Here is a 21,490-nt window from a genome sequence, read left to right on the forward strand (position 1 = left end):
AAATAAAATTCCACTACTAAATAAATTGAAAGAATACTGTAAAACACTATTTCAATTATTCAAATTTAAAAAACATTGTGCGCGATCACAAATTTTTCGTTTTCAGAAGACGGGAATGCAGATGGAGGCTGAAGACCCAACAGCGGCGGTCCTCTTGTGTGAAGTGGTGGTGATGGAGATCCTCTCTTGGCTGACGCGGCTGAAGCTTGTGTGCAAGTCATGGAACTCCATCATCTCCGACCCTCACTTCGTCAAACTTCAGCTTCACCATTCACCCAAAAATGCCATCCTCCTCTTTACGCCCCTCGACGAAGAAAATAAATGGGGCTTAGTGTTTAGTAGCGTTGAGTCTTTCATCCAGAATCCATCATCTACTCTTGATGCTCAAGAGAATCGCTACTCTCTACACGTAAACGACTGGGTTGTGGGTTCATGCAACGGATATTTGGGATATCTGGGTGCGTTTATTGAACCCTCTCACAGGGTATATTTCAGAGAACTCGCCGTGCTTACGTGTCAATATGCTCAATGCTCTTGGATTTGGGTACGATGAGTCAAGTGGCAGTTACAAGGTACTGGCTATCATTTGGGATTCTTCTGGAACACTGATTACGCAAGTTTATAGCTTTGGTGGCAGTTCATGGAAGAGGATCAAGAGTTTTCCTGCTTTTCCGTTTTCTTGTCAAGATAATGGCTACTTCATCGGTGGCACTCTTAATTGGATAGCTCTCCGTAACCCGCATGGAGCTGATTATGATTGGTATGCTGTTACACTTGATATGTTAATGCTTGTTTCTTTTGACCTGAAATCCGATACAAGTAAACAGATTCCGCTTCCAAAGGGTATCGATGAGATCCCCGGTCAAGAGCCAACTCTGGGAGTTTGGGGAAATAGCCTGTATCTTCTTCATGATTACAACAGCACTCATTTTATTGCATGGCAAATGAAGGAGTTTGGAGATGAAAATTCTTGGACTCAATTGCTAAAGATTAGTTTTCACCATCTCGGTGTTGAATGCCTATTTCCAGGATTTGTACTTGTGAATGGAAATGTCTTCATGTTGAGAGGCAGGCATGATTCTGAGGCAGTTTTTTATGACCGAAGAGATAATAGTGTTAAACGCGTTAATATCTCCTCCAACACTCATTACATCGATGCATTTGATTATGTTGAGAGCTTGGTTCAGCTTTGTTAAAATTTGGTTCCTATTCAAAGTTTTGCTTCTGCAGCTTTTTGTTCTGTCAGCAAAGTTCAGGTCATTGTGATTATTTTGGGTGTTTCCTTACTTTGGCTACTTCTTGTTGTTGGATCCAAAAACTTTATATATACAGGTGCATAAAATTCTAACATCCTTATCATGACTACTTGTTGCATAAGTTTATTAATTTTTGCTAGTTGTTAGATGAAGTTTAAAGACAAATGAAGTTGCGTTGATTTTTTCATTAGTAAGAATCTAGAACATGATTTTCTGGAGTGAAGAATGATTTTCGCGACTATCCCATTGTAAAAGTAATGAAATTTTCACTTTATTTAGTTATTGGTTACTTTATCTTTTCATGAGGTATGTTTTGTATGGTGAACTAGCTTGATGGCAAGCTGAAATCTTATTTATAGTAGTCATGGGATTGGATTGTACTAATAGGAATGAATAATATAAGGATGGAAATAAATTATGACATCCTATTACCCTGCCAAAAGTACCCTAAGTATGCCCTATCTATGATGTAGATGCTCTATTTATGATGTATATACCTTCATTAGTTTTTTTCCGTGGAAATTATGTGGCTATGTGAAGGTGGTTTTGATCCTGTGTATCTCCATTTCCAATAGTGTTGGAACCAAAAAACTTACGTGTCAGAGGATTGTTTTTAGTTCTTTTTTTCTTCGGAGTAAATTTGTCATGCAGCATATGATTTCTTGAATCTTTAGATACATGTCTAATAGGATAGCAACTAAAATAAGATTGCTTTGTTAGATTGTTACATACATGTCTAATAGGATGGTAACTATGTGTATTCTGAATTTTGTTGCTGTGAAATACTTAATACGAAGAAAAGATGATGAAGTATTGACTAATGAGAGAATTTTTTTGCCACTAGAAAAGTTAGATGTACTTAAGATCTTAAAATGATGTTGTAGAGGGATGGTTGGGAGGGGAGGGGTATCATAACAAAAACTTAATGAGGGAGCTGCTTTTAGTGTTCTATTGCTGTTTTGTCAACAAAATTATCAAGTCCAAGAATTACATATCACATTAGCAGCTGAAAATTTGTTTCAATGCACTAGAAAATATACTGCTAAAAGTCACAACTGACATTGAACTGTAAAATGATAAGTTTGATGCATTATGTCACAATAAGTTTCAATGCTAAAAGTCAATTGACATTATGTCTTTTTTTAAAATCCTTCTTTCTCTCTCTTTGTTTAAACTTTATTCCAACAAATTTCGATCAATATTTATTTATTAATAGCTTGCAAAACTTTCATTGTGGAAGAAGTGAATGGAAAAATAAGTGCGTATATGCAAGTTACTAAATTACAGACTTAGTTGTCAATGGAAATATAAACAACAATTTCTATCTGCAGGGTCTGGAAAATGTGACACCAATGATTACAAAGATAGACCAGAAGAGTGCAATAGAGCTTGAATCATATGGCTTGGGTACAAGAATGGTACTTCCTACTAGTAGTAGTTATAGTGATTAGATCTTAGCATGTTGCAACCGTAATGTTGAGAACTTTAGATGATACAACATGTGTAGCATGTTATTGCAAGCATAGGAATGTAAGCAGTGAAGATTAAGAACCAAAATTTTATAGAACTAGAAGCAGTTATTAGGTGATATATATGTGTGGTGATTCCTTTGCCAATGTTATTAGTTCCTTTAAAATATTTACTTGTTTTCATGATTTCCATGGGTGCTATCATATCTTATGGTCAACTAGACATTTTATGACAATATCTTGTTATATTGAAGACCAAGAGCAATATTTTCAATCTTAGTAATGATGTTTCAATTAAGTTGCTTGTCAACGGTTGACTTCTATGAATTCTTCTGAAATCATGCAAGTGGTTTTAAACCCCTGCATTTCATTTATGGATACAGAAGATCAGGGTGCCGTAAATACTTTTGGTGTTCCCTTAGTTTGACTAACTGTTGTTCCTGTTTATTCATCATGCTAATTTTGGTTCTAAATATGTTGTTTGGTGAATTTATTTTGAATTTATTCAAGATAATGTCATGAAAAAGTGAGCTAGTATTTGCAAATTATAATATAATGAAGTTAGTTGTAAGTTAGGATATTGACACTGAATCTGTTTTTGATGTGAATTGCAATATTAACACCCAATATGTTTATCTGTTTAGGGTTTATTGCATTATTGTGGTAGATAGTAGAGTATCATTTAACTTTTTAAAATTTCAACCCTGTTAAAATTCAATTCCTCTTCAGAGTTATGCTTATTTTAAATGCTTGCCATTTCATGTAGGCGTAGGAAAAAGTTCAGGTCATTGTGATTATTTTGGGTGTTTCCTTATTATTGTTGGATCACAGATTACTTCAATTTTGGGTGTTTCCTCATTTTGTTCTGTAATGTTTGAAGTAATCTTATTTATTAATTTGCACGCAGATCACTTTAATTATGGGTAAAACTTTTTATATACACTAGTGGAAATGATTTTATCCAACAGCACCTGAACAGAAGCAGAGAGTAATGCCCCTCCCACAATAGCAGCAGCCATATTTTTTTTGGTTTAAATAAGACCTTACAGTTACCAGTAAATTACAGTATTAGTTTACTAGAGAAGTAGTGTGTAAGTAAGGATTAATAGCACACAAATTTTTCACAAACAAATTTCTTAGTATTTGATGGATTAACAATTATACTTTAATCGGTTAATGATGATTATTCTTAAGTAATTAGTAACAGGTTAGAACAAAAGAATAGGATAAAATAGAGAGCCATGAGGACCAAATTTTGGTTTATTGATTTTATCAGCAGATGTTATTACAGTCTCTCCTTCTAATTTTGGACCTCACTAAAAGAAGAGAGAAAGAGAGAGAGCTTAATTTAGTCAGAATTAGCAGCAGAGCTTCTCTCAAGATCCAGCTGCTTCTTCTTTGATGAATTTCTTCTTTGATGAGAAGTAACTTAAAAGTCAAAGTCAATGTTAACCTTAACAAAAAAAATCAATAAACTAATCTGTACTAATATTATTATTATCAAAATTAATTGATGCATAATTCTAAGTATTGAAAATACAAAAAGATATTAATTTCAACAAATTAAAAGAGCATGTGCTTTGTATTTTTAAGAGAAAATGACACTCCTTTTTTTGAGAAATGTCAAAAAACTTCCCTTTTGCTCAATTGCTTGTAATATATAGTCATATATAATGATTTTGAGTAAAATATATGTAAATTTAATTCTTAGTTATACTATGTAAATAATTGAATTTTAACATACATAAAATTTTAATTAATCTACATTATTCTTATATTGATAAATCTTCATCGATCTATAATCTTATGACAATATGTATTATTAATAGATTAATAATATTATTGATACTTTGAGTTTGTTGAATTTATAAATGGTCTTCATAATATACATTATGTTTTATTTCATTTAGTATTAATAACCTGCTGATAGTGTATTTTAGTACAAAGATATCAAATAAAATTATTAATTTAGTTTTAAAAGATAAAAAATTAAGTTTAATATTACTCAAAGGAATTTTAATATATATCAAATAATGTGTTCATTAGTTTCTACTTTATTGCGAAAATTATCAAAATTATAATACTAATAACATATCATAAGATTATTATTATTAATCGTATTTTAATATTTATTATTTATATATTTAAAAATTATTTATTTAATTTTATAATAAATATTATTTTTAAATTTGAATAATTTATTAATTAAATTGTACTTATTATATCATATATTCAATAATTTATTAAAAAATATATTAATATAATAAATAAAAAATCATTTGAAAAAATTAATTTAAAAGATAAGAACAAATAATTCCTTAACAAATTTAAATTTAGAGACAATTAAACCCTTATACATTGGCACATAAGAATCACCTCAACAAGTATAACGTGATAGCTCAGTCATGTAACGTAACACATAAACCCTTATGCGTTGTTCATGGAAATCAGAGATGGTGGCCAAAGTGGAACATTTTTATTTTGAGAAATAATTGAGAAATCATGTTATCATTCCGAAAAATAAGCAGGTGTTGTTATTCTGAAAAATAAACCGAAAAATAAGCAGGAACCGGATTGATAGTTCACTCTAATTAAAAATTAAAGGAATATAGTTTATCTTTTATAATCGGCTCATTTGATGGCTAAAATTTCATGAAATGATTATTAGCAAGTCACCACAAATCTTGGGTTCGAATCTTAACTTCTTAAGCATTCAAGAAAAATAAGCTGCTCAGACCAAAGTAAATAAAAAGTAAAAACCACTCCGGTGGCAATATATTCCAAAGTATAGGCATCTATCAAAATCAAGTCACAAGGGAGTGAAACATAATACTCCACGTTACATATCCAACTCATAAATTAATAAATTATAAGCTCCCAAGAGAAGATTAAACTCAAATGGTTGTCCCTCTAAATTTGGGGCAACATATGTAAAACAAGACCAATATAAACTAATGTAAAACATTCATATCCACCCACCTAAGTCATACCAAAACTGGTGATAAGCAACTGCACTAAATATTTAGGGAATAAAATATACAAAATGCACCAACCAACATAATGGCCTGCCGCCTGCATGCATGCATACAGGCTCCTCAATTCATTGCCAAAGATGCCCTCAAGGCCAAAATGATCATCTCCTTATATGCCAAGGCATCAAATGAACTAAAGTTGATATTCCATGAAAAGCTCAAACTGAAGCAATGTTGAGTTGGCCTAGAGAAACTACAAGAAGAGAGAATAGATTCAGTTCCCAGCAGGCATTGAAAAGCATTCTGATTTTAGACATGCATTAAGGACAAACCTGTCCGCAAGTGTAAACTCAGTCGTCAAGGTAATAGTAAGACCCAGCATTCTTTTGTTCTCTGTCCTTGGTTGAATCAAGTTTGTTAATCCTAGGACGATAATTAGTTGGGTCCCTTCTAAATGTGATATCGAGATGCTGCAACAGCAATGGCATACATTATATCAATTATGAAAGACTAGCGCAGAAATCAAAAGCGGGGAAAAATGGAATACTTGAATATAATGACACTTACCGACAAGAAAAGGTTCATGCCAGTCAACAATGATTGCGGAGAATTGGCAGTACAATCAAGTGATGGTTTACCCTCATAAACAATAACTCTATCAGCAAGATAAGTTGCCATAATGAAATCGTGCTCAACCACAAAAGCTGTTTTCTTCGCATGAAGGATAAACCTCTTGATGACTTTGGCAGCATGAATTCGCTGTTCAGAGTCAAGATATGCACTTGGCTCATCTATCAAATAAATGTCTGCAGGCTGTCATGTAAAATAGCAACAGTCAGAAATCTTCACATGCTATTTTGTTTATAACAGAGACATCTAGAGAGACAGAAAACTAACAACAAAAACAAGTGATGTGATTCCAAAAATATATTTAGTTCAACTAGAGCCAATAGTATAGGCTTCACACAACAAAATTAAGCTATTAATCTAATTTTCATGATATGGAAATAAAGATACTAACTGTGGATAGGAAAATATGCAGCTACTCAAGAATGTACAGGGTAAAGCCAAATTCAGGCAGGCAAAATGCACACTGCGATTAAAGGGCACACAACCAGTCTTGAGCAGTTCTAAAAAGAAGTTTATAATACCTTTCCAAGACAGAGACATAATGCAACTCTTTGCAGCTCTCCACCAGAAAGATTCACAACCTCTTGGTCCATCAATTGTTCAATAAGAAGTGGCTTCATCACATCTGATATAAACTGGGGATGAGTGTATGCATCACGTATTTTTTGATGCAGCAAGTTTCTAACAGTTGACTGGAACTTTGGGCTAATCTTCTGAGGCTTGTAAGAAACATTAAACTCAGGCATCTCTGCGTCAGATCCACCTTCTATTGTGTCAGGTTTTAACAAACCAGCCTGAATAATTCAAAGTAGTATGGTAATTACACGTGTGGAATAATTACAGATTTCCATAAAATACCAAATATGACAGTATAAAAGAATACCAGCATTCGAATAAATGTTGTCTTTCCAGTTCCATTCTCTCCCAGCATCACAACAATCTGAGAATCCGTGAACTCTCCCTCAACAACACGAAGCTTGAAATTGCCCTGAGTTTTGGTCATGGTTGGATATTTGTATCGGGCATATGACTGAGCCTCCTCAGCAGTTTCCTGTGGAGTCTCAGCAACCTAAACAATGCAAGAGTGAGGTATGTGAGATTTGTTGGAATAAAAACACAAACCTAGGAATTCATCTCTAATATTTTAGGACATTTTCATTGTTGAGCTATTATGTTTCAAATACACTAATGTAAATCAGGCAACACTGATGGGAATTATTTGTTCTATAATAACTTTAATTAGGAAGGAACTGCTGCTGAATATATTCGGTGTTCTTTCACGAGCTGAATATCTCCAACATTTCACTGAATTTTTCTTTGGAATCTTTAAACAAAGCAAACCCATATGATTTATTATGCATTCCGGTTTCACCAGCCAAATTGTATTTATATCCAGTACATATGAGAGGGAGATGTCTAAAAGTATTATACATACCTTGAAGGTAAGAGAGTCATCACGGAACCTAAGATTTTCTGTTGGAACAAAACCAGCCAAGAAGATATTAATTCCTTCTCTGACTGAGAAAGGTAATGTCACAACTCCATATGCACCAGGTTTGCCATACAAACAGCAAATGAAATCAGACAAGTAGTCCAAGACACTCAGATCATGCTCCACAACAATTACATAGCTGGAAAACGACAATTGCAAAAAAATCAACATACATCATCAAAAGTGACACGAACAAGATTTCAAGCAGATAAAACACAGAAGAAAAGACACAAACCTATTAGGCCTAAGCAATGACCGAATAACTTGAGCGGCTTTCAGTCTCTGCTTCACATCAAGATAGCTAGAGGGTTCATCAAACATGTATATCTCTGCATTCTGGATGGCAACAACTGCAATGGCGAACCTTTGGAGCTCTCCACCAGAAAGATCACCAACATTACGATCTATAACCTGGTTAAGCTCCAGATCAGCACAAAGCTCTGCCTTCTTATCTCTCTCATCTTTCTGATCAAGCACCTGCCCCACATTCCCTTGCACTGCTTTTGGAATGTGGTCAACATACTGAGGCTTGATGATAGCCTATATAATTCACAAATAATCAAAATAAGCACAACTACCAAGATGTATACAATTTTTTTTATCACAAGAAGTATGATACCTTTGAAATAAATTCAAGCATCAGCTTAAAGTTGAATAATGAATGCTCAAAATTTTGTCAGTATACCAAAACCCACATTACCAAGTACAGAATTAAACGGTTTTTCTGAACACTAGGACAAAGAATCCTACAGTGATTGTTCCAAAGTAAAGCATTTAATTTTAGGTGCATGATGAGAATCTAAATCTACAACGCCTTCAAACTTGCATCAACACATTCAAAAGCTTTTCAATTCTGTATTACCTACTTTGTTGATATCGGTAGTGGTAGTGTAAAATGGGTGCTCAACTTCAACGTAACATTTCATGTGTGATAATGTTAATATAGTATATTTATGAGAATAAGGCATTTTAATGTACCAAATACCAAAGTTTGATGCAGTCTCCTACAAACTAATTTTGTGACTTGATACTTATTTACAAAAACAAACTGGCTTAACATATATTCAGGTACATTAACTTAACAACAACATATGCTGTAAATCACCTGTGAGGGAAACAACATAATAAGTAATAAAGTTCCATGAACCTACTTGCAAAATCATTGCATTTGCTTCTCTTTTGAAGCAGTTTTACAAACTAACTTAATGGACACTAAGCCTCTACCAGGACATAATTAAACAATGATCAAGTATGAAGACTTGAATGAGAAAGGAATTGACAATATGCACAGGTATGCAAAAGAAAATAATATGTGATTACTATTTTCATTGTGACAATAAGAAAATCAGTAAAAACATCACTGCATACATACAGAATAAGGACACAGACATCACCTTAAGATCATCCTCAAGAATTCGAGTAAAATAATTCTGCAATTCCGATCCTCGAAAATAGGTCAGAATCTCCTGCCAATCAGGGGGATTCTGCAGAAGCAAGAGTAAAATCAAATGAACAAAATAAAACCTTGAACATTTTGGACAAAAAAATCGAAAGGCCAGTTTAGTTATTACGGTGAAACGACCAAGGTTTGGCTTCAGCTTTCCGGCCAAAACTTTAAGGGCAGTGGACTTCCCAATACCATTAGTACCAACCAATCCAAGCACTTGACCTGGCCTTGGCACAGGCAACCTGCGATTTTAATTCCATTCATCACAACCAAAAGCAAACATATGGCCACCATTTTTCTAGATAACTGCAGCTAAATGACTCGCCTGTGCAGCTTAAAAGTATTGGGACCATATCTGTGTGTAGTGTCCTTGTCCAAGTCCTTAGGCAAATTGATAATCTGGATGGCTTCAAAAGGGCATTTCTACACCACCGAATATCAAAACCGTCTCAGAACACAAACGCATCAAACTAGAACCAAACAAAACTTAACAATGACAACAAATACCTTAACACAAATACCGCACCCAATACACAACTCCTCAGATATGAAAGCAATCTTTGAAGCAGAAGTAACTTCAATACACAATCTACCTGCACTCACGTACACAATTCTTCAGTCACCATAAACCCCATAAGAATTAAGAAACACAAAACTACGAAGACAGCAATTTCCCTAAATATCAAACCCAAAAGAAAGGGGATAAAACCAAATCTATGATTGAGCTAAAGTATGAAATTTGAACTTAAATACACAATCCACGTGTACGCACGTAACTTTTCACACACTAAAAACCTGATAACATCAATTTCTGGGGAAACGACCTTTAAACAAAAAAAATAAAAAATAAAAAACCCTAAATCTATTATTGAGCTGAAGTACCAAAAAATTGAAACTTGCTGGGGGCATCAAGGTATATAAACAAAACAAGAAAAGAATTTGAAATCCATCACAATTCACAAAACAAAATCGTAACAGAGAATGAAGAGATCTAAATCGATTGAATTACCGGTTCTGACGACAGGGCAACTCTTCTTACACTCCTGGCGGCACTTTTTGGGCTTGCACCTGTCGTTGCTAACAATAGCAATACGCGTCAACCGATCCGCCATCTCGCCGCCTAAGAGAAACGATTAAAAAAGCCTTCTTTGATGTTGTGGTTATGGCGGCGATTGAAGAATGAATGGAAGGAATTGATCGGTTCCGAACACCGATCAGAGAGAGAGAGAGGGAGAGGGACGCGTGGTGGGAACGTTCTTATGCAGAAGAAAAGCACATAGCATATGGCTAAAGGCCTAAAGCAAAAGCTAGGGTTACTTACTTGCTTCACCTTCTTACCACTCCAATCGGGTTTCTGGGTCGGTTTCAATTCGGGTTCAAACAAGGAAAAGATGAATATCTAATTTTAGAATTTAATTTTGATTTAATTTGATCTGTTATAAGTGTAAAATTATTTTATACATATATCTAATAATATAATTTTATATTAATAAAAATAATTTTTTATATTAACTGCATAATCTAAAAAAATAGTTATAATTACAAACGGTATAAAATATTTTATATTGTGTATTAAAATTAAATTTTTATTTTTAAATTAAGATAATAAAATTTATATATGATAGAATTTATAAATTTAATAATGATTAATATTTTTTAATTTGTTACTAATACTATTTAATTTTCAAATATATTAGTAATAAAGTATATTGCAATCGTTATCAATAATACATATAATATTTTTTGTTATTTTAGTTATTTTTATATTTACTACTAAGAAATAGGAATATCTTTTTCTTAAATAAAAGATAATGTTACCTTTTTTTAAATATAAGATAAAAATTCTTATAAATAAACCGAAATTTAATTGCTGTTGTAATTCAAATTCTAAAATTCGTATTTTCATTAGCTTGTGTTGTAAATATTTAATAGATAGATAAGAAAAAAAAATTATACTGAGAGTATTGAGTTGTTAAGCAATCCAAAAACCATCTTGTTGGCCTTTAAAAAACTATCTAAACAATTATTTTGTATATAAATAAAAATAAAAAAATATTTTCACAAATTTAAATACTATCTAAATTTACTTGTCCTCCTTAATTACCTTTATCCAAAAAAACTCGCATGTTTTTGAGGGAAGTCACTAAAGCCTTCCACTGTGATCGGTTTGTTCGGTTTTCGGTTTTTTTGATTCGATTGATCGGTTTAGTTCGATCCGGATCGATTTTGAACACCCATAATTAGCATCTTTTGCTCCGTACGTTTAAATCCTAACTCATCTGAGTTTAGGGATTGTTAAGGTAGTTAGAGAGTTAAGAGCTTTATAAATTGTAAGTTACTGATTTCTATTTCTATTAGACATGAAAAATCAGAGAGCTTATGTTAGTTAAGTCAATAAGCTTAAAATGGATATTATCTATTTTCTTTCAGCTTTGTTGCCTTCTATAAACAGAGTACTGCTTTGTTATTAGGTTCTAAAAAGTTCACATTTCAATCGAGTTGAATTTGGTTTGATATAGTGTGTATAATTCAGTGTAATTTAGTTTGATTCAGCATAATCCAATTGTAGGTGAAAACTCTCATATGCACTATCTTTGTCTGAAATTAATAGCTAAAAACAGTTAAATAACAATTTAGTCAAATATATTAAATTATCTAATAATTTTTAATTAGTAACTTCACACAAAAACTACACTGCATTTTCACCTTCAATTTAACGTGATTGACATGGTTTGATATCAAATTCATGTTCATCTTTAAATTCTATTTAATTTCTACAATATAAACTAATATAATTGATCTTGGCGTAAACCAAACTCTTGCAAACCATTCAAGAGCTCGACACAAGTTGTCGTTTATTTAATTTTGATAGAAGCTATAAATATAAAGCATAGTAGTAAATAGGGTATTATTCTACATAGAAGATAGAACTACTTCCACTTCTTGAACATTTTACCAAACTTGCCACGCTTATATTTCCCATGCTTGCCGAACTTTCCATGCTTGAACTTGCCATGCTTGAATTTCCCATGTCCCATGTGTCCCATATGTCCCATGTGGCCCATGTAGCCCATGTGTCCGCTATGGTGGCCGTGAGAAAGATGGTGGGCGCCATATGCGGCAGCCGCAGCGGCAGCACCTCCAGCAAGCAATCCTCCCATCCCGCTGCCGCTGTGGTGACTATGCCCTGGTGACAAGGCAGAGAAGTTAGTTTTCGGCAATGTAGACATTATTAGACAGCATAAAAGAGAAAATGAGTCTTCTTATATTTATTTTTTTCACATTACTTTAACATGTTTGATCTCTCACCATTCATCATCTAAAGTCACATGTATTGTGCAGGTCTCACATTTCAAATGAGTGGTAAAAAATCACACAATAACAACTCACAACACGAGAATTCATTCTCATGAAAAGCTTTTTCATCTAGCAAATGCATCATTGGATAGGGTTTAACATCATGACAACACATTCAACAGCAAACATTAGCAAGTTCCAAATGCAGTAAAGAACAGCCAAAATAAACCTAAATGAAAATTGTTAGAATAATCTCAAAGCATGGTCAAAACTATTGACTATTGAATTAATAAATAGATTGTGTTGACTCATTTTATCAAAAGACTAATCACAATTTCTATCAAAGATTATGATTATATCTTTGGGACTGCATATAACATTGCTCAATTTGATTAGCAGTCAACACAAAGTCACAACTAATTTAAACTAAAACTTAAAAAATTACTATAAAAATTAAAAAATCACTATGTTGTATAAGATTCACAATATAAATTAAGATAATAGTCTCACATCCGTTTTCTTATATGACAATTCATATTGTCAATGTAAAACAGTTATTTTTACTAACAAGACATTACGCGATTCGATGCACTTATAAAACTGTTTTACATTCACAATGAATCAAAATGAAATTCTTTTAAAAAAATTAAAAAACACTATATATCAATTATATAGCCATGATAATATAAGTGAAATTACATAACCTACAGACTAAAGTAGCTTCACAAAACTAAGAAAGAGGGATCATATATGCATACCATGTGGATTAGGATAACCAGCTGGTGGATAACCACCAGGAGGAGGATAGCCACCGGGAGGAGGGTAACCGGCAGGGGGGTACCCGTGGGCGGGAGGGTAACCGTGTTGTCCTGGAGGGTAGGCACCATATCCAGCAGGGGGAGGGTACCCTTGAGGAGGGTATGCTCCATGATGTCCATGTGAGTGAGCATAACTTGATGCTGCCCCTTGAGCAAGGTGTGAAAACAACCCTTTCTCATCATGCTCCTTTCCACCTCCCATGATCAAGATCAGATAATAATCAAGGCTGATTCAGTGATTCCAAAATTGAATCTGCACAAACATTCGTAATTTGGTTAAAACACACAATCAGATTTAAATAAATAAAAGGTAAAATTCACCTAAAACTAAAACCTAATTGAAAATTTGTGAATGTTAGTGTTGCATGCAAAAGCCAATAGCAATATCAAATTTTTAATTTGTGAACAAGAAGTTCCAAAACAAGGATGAAAATTTTACGAAATGAAATAAAAAGCGGATAAAGGAGCTTACCGAATTAGGGATTTTGAAAGAAGTGGGTGAAGAAATTGGAGGATCTTTAGAAATAGAGGAAGAAGATGATGATGAGGATGGCATATATTGAATGAATTTGATTTGATTAGATTTGTTATGAGCGCGAAATAAGATATGCACGCCGTACGCGTTTGTTGTCATATACGCGTCAAAGCATTGCATGCTGCTCTCACACGTTGACACGTGGATATTCCGAAATTGTTGCCCCTCCTCGATTTTAGGCACAGGATCTTATTGGCTTCCTCACTAACTACTAACTTATAATCTAAGCAACTTTCTTGTGGATTTTCATCCTTGTAGTACAAAATATATATATTTATATTTTTCTGACTTTTCAACTTAAAAATACATAAAATTTTAATTAATTAAAAATGTAAAATATATTTTTTATTTTTAAAAACAAGACTTTTAATTTTTTTTTAAAGATTTTATTTAAAGAAAGTATAGAGAGTCAATGAAATATTTATATAATGTATACAATAGAGGTTTAGGAATGTCGGATTCAGTTAGTGTTACCTTTTCCCATCAGCTTAAACTTTTGGGATGAGTGGTTTTATGATATGAGATGTTTATTATTCCTACTACTCGGATGATTATTCTTGATAGTATGAGTGATGTTCATTTTTTAACTTATATAACCCATTGTATACATTGTACAAATATTCCATTAGCTTCCTAGCAGGACTCTTTTATTTATTTTCATACTTAAGAAGTAAGAAATATTTTTATATTTTAATTAATTAACATTTTATTTATTTGTGAGTTAAGAAATCAATGATTTATTTATCTTTTTCACTCTTAACATTTTTTTAGAAGGAGACATGTCAAATGAAAAATTACATAACTTTGTTTTTCTGAGAGTGTAATTTTGATGTATCAAGGATATAAAATATTTTTTTAATGACTATTAATGCAATAATTGAAAAGAAGTTATTTTTTAATATGATAATATGTGATTAGATGTATATAAAATTTATTGATATAGTATATGAGAATTAAATTCTTCTTTTAGTAACCAAAAATATACTAATTATATAATTTAAACTAGTTTAATTTAATTTATGCTGGAGTAATATTTCTTAAACAAACTAAAAACTAAAACGTGTTCAGATTTATTTATTTTATGTGGATGGGGAGATTAGATTTCATTGAATTATTCTAAGAGGAATTCTTAGTTAATTGGAATTGCATCTAAAGAAGGAACTTCTTTCAAAGCTAAAACAATGATTGCGATCAAAGAATCTGGAGCACTTTTTCTTTGGTCCCCAACTTGTGTTGTGGTGAATCTGATTCTAAGCTGGAATATTATTAAGAGGGAGAATAAGTATGGCAAGTATTGGCAACTTGATAGACACGATGTAATATGATTAACAAAAATAAATGGACCAATATCGGTGAAAAAGTGACATTATTATGTTTTACATAACTACTAACCATCTATCATTAACAACTAAAGCTACTTTGTTGTTAATATGATTAACAAAAACAAATTCCCCGTTGTGAGCATTGTTAGATATTACGTTTTTTCTTTTACATTCTTTTTAACAAAAAAAAGTTTTAGAACACCAATCAAGAAGATTAAAATAGTGATTGCTTCAGTTTCTTCGATCCAACACCTAACTCAACCACCATCCGTGTATGGTTTAAAAGACATGTTTGATTTTGATGGACTGGATGAGGTAACACGTGCTTGACAAATTGCATTTGGTTAATGCTAAACTAAAAATTGAAACTAATCATTATTCTATCATTTCTCTTTCTTCGTACGTTACTTATATCTAATTCCTTTATTATTTCTTCCAAAAGTACCAAGAAATTTTCGAAAACATAAATGAACAATTATTGCAATAACGAGAGAGAGAATGAAAAAATGCCTCAAATGATATTCAACTATACACTACCGCATAGGACTGTCACACGAAATACAAATAGTTAAGGCATATGATAATTGATAAGACTATTACACGAAATTTAAAATGGGAGTTTTATAATCTACCACTACTGAAATATTCTTAATAGGATCTACAACCGAGAAGAGAACACAGTGAGGAATCAGCAAAACCTTAAAGTTGCTTTCAGCTCCTTCTCATCAGCACAATTGTATCCCAGCGAATAAGCTCTTGCTGTTTAAAGATTACAGAGAAGCAACATAATGAGATGGATGTGCAAGATTTGATTTGATCATAAAACTGAACAAAGAACAGAAGCCAGAGACAGGGAGAGATGAGTTTACCAAAACGGCCCGACCCCATAAATGGTTCTGCCTCATCAGTTGCACCACCTTGCTGCAGTTCCTGAAGTTTCGAAAGAACAGAAAGCGTTACGAGGACAAGCTATACTGTGTACATGGTTATGTATCAGTATTATAATAGATGCTATTGATAATTAATTTTATGCTATATTAAGTAGACTTAGACCTACAGTATCCGGCTCCATCTCGGACGGTGACAGAAATCTATCGAAACAGTGCCCTGATATTGTACAGACCAAAAGCTCATTGGTGGGATCCATGATTACTTCTCTACAAGTCTCATCACAAACTAGAAAAAGAAAAAGAAACATTGAATTGTTAGATTTAGTCTAAACTAAAGGATTTAAACTTATGCAATGTAAAAATACACTGTAGCATTGTCCATAAAACATGTTTCATACCATGAACTTGCCCGGTCTTCTCACAAATAAATACATCTCCGATTTCATAGTAAGAGCATGTTTCCCCAGAACAAGCATGATCAGTTACCACTGCATCGCTGAGTCCCTTGCTGCTTTTCCATGATGACACTTGATCAGCTAATGTTTTGTCAAGGATTATTCTGTCGTCCTTCACCTTCACATGTTAAACGAATACAATTAGGGGAGGTCACAAACAGTTAAGAGGCACATCTTTTATGGAGGCAAGAAGCATTCACATCAAAACACATTATAGTATTAAGAATTAACAACAAAATTACTTTCCAGCCTAGCATTTGCATAATGTTATGAAATCCCAAATCCCTGTTAAGTTTTATATACATACAGAGCAAAATCAAACAGGCATTACAATATAAAGTTCAGCTTTCCCCTTCATCAAATAGCTTGGACAGCAGGGGAGCACGAACAATGGTACAAGTACCATAACTATTTATCTCCCTAAGATCATTCTCAATATATCAGTAGATATTCCACACTAATGGAGGCTCCCATTACCTGCGAAGGATGAGGGGCTTGACTCCGCTTAGCTGCTTGCATTTGAATGTAATACTCCTTAAACTCATTTTGGCAGCTTCTGACAAGTTCAACCATATCCTCTCCATCACGCTGCACAATGATGAGACAAATGAAAGGATCCACAAACACGCATGCACAAATAAAATGTATGAATAACTCAACTCAAGCTTCCATGAGAGAAATGATGAAATATGATTATTATAAATACATAAAAAACAAATGTTGAAAAAATAGATATCAAACAAAATGGGCGAAATGAGCAATTACCTGAATATATAAATTTTTCCATGGACATTCCCTTAACTTTCTTGTAGGGGGAAGAAGACCCCATCGCATACAGTACCTGAATAATTTTTATCATGACAATGGACATAAACATGGTTCATGAAAACCTAATATCACAAATCATATGAAACAAGGAATCATAATCAACATGAACTATTGAAGTAAAGGAGAACCCACTCCTAAAACCCAATCTGATAGGAGTTGAGATAGGAGGTGAGAGCCACCACTTCAAATGGCAGTTCATGGTCTCATATCACTTCAGCATCAACTACAAGGACGATGCAAAATGAGGAGATATCATGGATTAAGAGCATGTAATCCAAATAAGTCAGCTCATGTCGTCAGATGCTAAATATTTAACAACTATCAACAACGCAAGGCTGCAAACTTTGAGATGATGTCATTTACTTACAATCGACGCCACAATGCTTCATCAGATGCTGCATAATTTAGAAACCTACAGACCAAGGAACAAGAAATAAGGTCCTGCACCCATCAAAAAACAACAGTAGTTAGCCAATAAACCCTAAACAATCTATATACGTAGAGACCCTAAAATTCAAGGGTTTTTTCTCCTTCATCTTATTATTATTTTTTCACAAAAATATATAAAGAGGCAACCTCTGAGGACAGGAATTTAAGGATATGGTGAAAGAGCTCAGGTGGGACTTTGCTGAAAGAACCGGTCTCAATCCTCTTCGGCACCACTACGTTATTCACACTGTAATTCTTCGGCTCCAACAATGAATTTGAACTTAAACTTTGTTTGGCACCTTCCTTAGAACTCTCCGCCTCCTCTACCCTCTTTCTCTTTGGTTCAGGCTCCTCCGGATTCTCCTCCTCCTGCAACAAAGCAACTCAATTAATCCTTCACACCTTAGAATTCGAACAAAATCTGCTAAATACCCAAGCTTTCACCTAAATCCCAATTCAAAACCCTAATCGATCATCTGACATGATAATATCACAAATTACCACACAAAAAGGGAACAATTTTACAAACATAGTGAATACCTGGTCAGAGGTTTCGGAGAGAACCTCCGATTCGAGAAAGTGAGCTAGGGTTTCGTCCTCGTCTTCGGAAATAGTCATGGCGTCACGGAAACACAAGTAAAAGGGAATCGATGAGAGATGGAACGGAAACCGGAGAGAAGATGAATGAAAGACGGGTCACCGGTCGGAAAACCGGGAGAAATTAGCTCCGGTGGCCGGAATTGTATGGGGGTTAGGTGAAATAAAGAGATGAAGGATTTGATGAAGATGGAGAAAGATGAGAAACGGAATGAACGGTTGGATGCGTTTCGGGTCAACCCTACCGGTTTGAAAGCAATCGGGTTTTGTCCGGTTCTCTAGCATATTCGGATATAGACATATATATACATATATATATATTTTTTTTTTGGTCAGATAAGATCTATATTAGATCTAAATCTTATCTGATTTAGATCTTTCTTTAAAGTTTTTTTTGGACAGTTTCATGGGCCGGGAAACCCCACCCACAACAACAATATGAAATGCCACAAAATATGCAACTACACTACACCAAAAAACATGCAATTACATTGGGCTCTTGCCCCGTTTAGTACACCAAAACAAAATATGCAACTACATCAGGTACAATCTAGAGAAAGTTTGGGGTGTTGATGGGCCTCTGATCCAACTAAGCCCAATTTAAATTGGGCCATTTTTAAATCCAAACCCAATTCAGTAATTTAGGGGAGTATGGCCTATGGTGTAATCGCAGTAGAAGTTGCAAGATGAATCGGATGCGCGTGGGGTTCCGTATCTCCTCTGCCGCCGTGGCTGCGGCGGCGGAAAAGGGAGGAGTATGGCGGAGGAGCATGTCGACGGTGTCAAAGGCGAAAGAAATAATTGAAGGGAAGAAGGGCAAAAATCGCAAAGCTACGAGCGAACTCTGCAACTACCTCGGCATCCCTCATCAGTCTCGTTCAGAGATGGCGTTGACCCTCTCTAAGTTCATGAAGCTCTACAATGCCAGGGTTTCCATCTTCAACCCTATTCATATTTATTATCGTGTTATCATTGCAGCGTTTTGGCTCTCTGTTTCGTTATTTGGGACCTGCATACCAACTGTTTGATAAATGTTCTCACTCAAAGATACCTTAATTTATTACACATTGCTATTTACTTTGTTAATTGTGATCTTGAACTTTTTAACTCGATCTAGATTATGCAATACTGCAACCTTTAATTTGGTCAGCCATGATTTAGTCTATGATGATTATGAGATTCTGTATGGTGTTTTTATATGCTATTGAAGCCTGGTTCTTGGTCGGTTTGAGCTGTTGATACTACTTTTGAGGTGGTCTTTCGGAGGGAGAACTTAGATAATGGATTGCAGTTTGCATATCCTTGTGATTTCTGTAGTGACTTACAGTTGTTTCTTTTCCATCATTTATATCTTCATTTGGATTTTATTGTTGTTATGCCATTGACTTTATAATGATATGGGTTGCACTGCAGAGTCCTGGTATTAAGAAAGATGATATCTGGGAGAAGAATTTGAATACTTTGTTACGTGGCAAAACTAGTATTGGTTTTCCTGAGGTTGCTAGAATTCTGTCTCCAGAATTTGGCCAGCAGGGTGGAATCAGCACCAAGGACAGTAGCATGGATTCTCACACGGACAACACAAAGGGGAAGGGTTCAAAAAAGAAAGGGAAATCATCAAAGAAGTAGGTTTTCGCATATCGTTTTTCTGTCCTCTTAGACCCCAAGTTAGATATTAAGAGTTGTGGTTTCTTAGTTTGCATCACTATCATAAGTAGAAAAATCCAATGACAAAACTAGAGTTTTAACTATTGAAACTAGTTTGGTTGTTCTATATGAGAAAACTAGTTTTCCTATTAAGTGTCTTGTCCTTCGAAATAATATTGTGTCTTTCCTGCTGCTCTTTTGGTACGTTCATTAGTCTTAAGCCTGAAAGAGATGGTCTCTTGCTTAGACATAATTCATACATTGGATATATTTATATTCTAGTATGATAGCGACACAAATATTTGATTACGATCCTATAGTTGTGAGCATGGTTCTGAAAATCACACTGGACCGGCCAATTTCACTTGATTAACCGGGAATCGGTCTTCTGGCCAATTCGGTTGACATGAAAAAGCAAAAAATCAGTGAAAGAACTATAGTTGAACTGACGGTTAACTGGTAAATCATGTGAACCGGTTCAGTTTTTTTTAGGGATTTTGGTTTGGTGTTAATCTGTTTAAGACGACACCGTTTTATTTTTTTTTAAAGAACGGAGTTTTTCTCTCTTTTAACAACCCAATAACTCTAAATTTATGTGAGTTAGTTATTATTAAGAGAAAAAAAATCAGCTGCATGCTAACTGATGTTGCTAATCCTCATCCTGCAAATTTGTTGATGCAACCAAAGTATATCCAAAATCTAATTAAAATGTAATTTGTGTTGTTATTGGCTATATGTAATTTGGAACACTTAATGATGATTATAAATTGTGATGAGTAGTATGTTTTGTTTAGTTAAAACTTTTTTTTTTTTGTGATGGAACATGTGTTTATCATTTTTGTATTCTCTGATTTTTTTAGTTAAAAACTGTGATGTTTGAACTTGTTTGTAAATTTTTAATAATAAATTATAGATAAGTTATTATGTAAAATTGTAAAATTTTAATTTTTAATAATTTTATTTTATATTTAGTTAAATCGATTCAGTTCAACTTCAGTTAGATTATTGAATCCACTCTACTGATTTGTTGACTGATTTGGTTTGGGGTTGTGAGAGAACGCAATTATAAACTTCAAGTCTTATGTATCATGGATAAAAATTTCTTGGTTTCATCGAAATTGCGCTAGTTTCTGATTTCGTTCCTAGTTCCTACTTCCTACCCCAAGAGTCCCTATTCTTTCTTTCTTTTTTTGCTGGGCTGATAGCGCTGTTGCACCACAAAATTAAGTTTGATGGTCTTGATCTTTCATGCAATAGTCCATCATTGCAAGTTTGAATGTAATAAGTCAATGAGTTTTCCCTTGAAGTGGCATTATTGTCCCCCGCCCCTAGAGAGGTCTCGACTTCTAGCTTCTTCAATACAACCAAAAAAGCCAATGAGTCTTAGCTCACATGGCATATTTCTT

The 21,490-nt window shown here is 33.8% G+C and overlaps 5 protein-coding genes across 6 annotated transcripts; 2 read left to right on the top strand and 3 right to left on the bottom strand.

Moving 5' to 3' along the window:
• Window positions 1–2,894, top strand: LOC112800193 (F-box/kelch-repeat protein At3g23880-like). The gene is made up of 2 exons (XM_072196270.1): window positions 1–1,332; window positions 2,588–2,894. Exon 1 carries the CDS (start codon window positions 522–524, stop codon window positions 1,194–1,196), a length of 675 nt encoding a protein of 224 aa, XP_072052371.1. The 5' UTR covers window positions 1–521; the 3' UTR covers window positions 1,197–1,332; window positions 2,588–2,894.
• Window positions 2,895–5,471: 2,577 nt separating this feature from the next.
• LOC112800194 (ABC transporter E family member 2) lies at window positions 5,472–11,503 on the bottom strand. Its single transcript, XM_025842332.3, has 12 exons — window positions 10,276–11,503; window positions 9,774–9,859; window positions 9,592–9,689; window positions 9,391–9,508; window positions 9,214–9,303; window positions 8,055–8,359; window positions 7,763–7,958; window positions 7,211–7,396; window positions 6,849–7,121; window positions 6,265–6,510; window positions 6,030–6,167; window positions 5,472–5,950 (listed from the first exon to the last, which is right to left on the bottom strand). The coding sequence occupies exons 1-11, from the start codon at window positions 10,376–10,378 to the stop codon at window positions 6,048–6,050; spliced, it is 1,821 nt and encodes a 606-aa protein (XP_025698117.1). The 5' UTR covers window positions 10,379–11,503; the 3' UTR covers window positions 5,472–5,950; window positions 6,030–6,047.
• Window positions 11,504–11,943: 440 nt separating this feature from the next.
• Window positions 11,944–14,164, bottom strand: LOC112800195 (uncharacterized). Its single transcript, XM_025842333.3, has 3 exons — window positions 13,854–14,164; window positions 13,322–13,634; window positions 11,944–12,453 (listed from the first exon to the last, which is right to left on the bottom strand). Exons 2-3 carry the CDS (start codon window positions 13,581–13,583, stop codon window positions 12,197–12,199), a joined length of 519 nt encoding a protein of 172 aa, XP_025698118.1. The 5' UTR covers window positions 13,584–13,634; window positions 13,854–14,164; the 3' UTR covers window positions 11,944–12,196.
• Window positions 14,165–15,737: 1,573 nt separating this feature from the next.
• On the bottom strand, window positions 15,738–18,586 carry LOC112800197 (F-box protein SKIP31-like). 2 transcript variants are annotated; one of them, XM_025842335.2, is made up of 9 exons: window positions 18,381–18,586; window positions 17,988–18,209; window positions 17,779–17,852; window positions 17,349–17,424; window positions 17,061–17,171; window positions 16,527–16,701; window positions 16,296–16,414; window positions 16,108–16,168; window positions 15,738–15,997 (listed from the first exon to the last, which is right to left on the bottom strand). In XM_025842335.2, the coding sequence occupies exons 1-9, from the start codon at window positions 18,456–18,458 to the stop codon at window positions 15,927–15,929; spliced, it is 987 nt and encodes a 328-aa protein (XP_025698120.1). In that variant the 5' UTR covers window positions 18,459–18,586; the 3' UTR covers window positions 15,738–15,926. The 2 variants fall into 2 exon arrangements, with proteins under 2 accessions (XP_025698120.1, XP_025698122.1); XM_025842337.2 differs by having other exon boundaries at window positions 16,292–16,414.
• Window positions 18,587–18,713: 127 nt separating this feature from the next.
• LOC112800198 (uncharacterized) lies at window positions 18,714–20,276 on the top strand. The gene is made up of 2 exons (XM_025842338.2): window positions 18,714–19,366; window positions 19,851–20,276. Exons 1-2 carry the CDS (start codon window positions 19,124–19,126, stop codon window positions 20,064–20,066), a joined length of 459 nt encoding a protein of 152 aa, XP_025698123.1. The 5' UTR covers window positions 18,714–19,123; the 3' UTR covers window positions 20,067–20,276.
• The last annotated feature ends 1,214 nt before the right edge of the window (window positions 20,277–21,490 follow it).

Source organism: Arachis hypogaea, chromosome 5 (assembly GCF_003086295.3).
Source record: "Arachis hypogaea cultivar Tifrunner chromosome 5, arahy.Tifrunner.gnm2.J5K5, whole genome shotgun sequence".
Taxonomy (NCBI): Eukaryota; Viridiplantae; Streptophyta; class Magnoliopsida; order Fabales; family Fabaceae; genus Arachis; species Arachis hypogaea.

Coding starts and splice junctions, on each gene's coding strand:
- LOC112800193 (XM_072196270.1), top strand. CDS start 522: ATGCTCAATGCTCTTGGATTTGGGTACGATGAGTCAAGTGGCAGTTAC.
- LOC112800194 (XM_025842332.3), bottom strand. CDS start 10,378: ATGGCGGATCGGTTGACGCGTATTGCTATTGTTAGCAACGACAGGTGC. Junction 8,360..9,213: donor TTCTTGAGGATGATCTTAAG/GTGATGTCTGTG, acceptor TGAATTATATAG/GCTATCATCAAGCCTCAGTA. Junction 6,511..6,848: donor TATGTCTCTGTCTTGGAAAG/GTATTATAAACT, acceptor TTTACATGACAG/CCTGCAGACATTTATTTGAT.
- LOC112800195 (XM_025842333.3), bottom strand. CDS start 13,583: ATGGGAGGTGGAAAGGAGCATGATGAGAAAGGGTTGTTTTCACACCTT. Junction 12,454..13,321: donor TGGTTATCCTAATCCACATG/GTATGCATATAT, acceptor CCTTGTCACCAG/GGCATAGTCACCACAGCGGC.
- LOC112800197 (XM_025842335.2), bottom strand. CDS start 18,458: ATGACTATTTCCGAAGACGAGGACGAAACCCTAGCTCACTTTCTCGAA. Junction 17,425..17,778: donor GAAGCATTGTGGCGTCGATT/GTAAGTAAATGA, acceptor AAAATTATTCAG/GTACTGTATGCGATGGGGTC. Junction 15,998..16,107: donor TATGGGGTCGGGCCGTTTTG/GTAAACTCATCT, acceptor ATCTTTAAACAG/CAAGAGCTTATTCGCTGGGA.
- LOC112800198 (XM_025842338.2), top strand. CDS start 19,124: ATGAATCGGATGCGCGTGGGGTTCCGTATCTCCTCTGCCGCCGTGGCT. Junction 19,367..19,850: donor TGAAGCTCTACAATGCCAGG/GTTTCCATCTTC, acceptor GTTGCACTGCAG/AGTCCTGGTATTAAGAAAGA.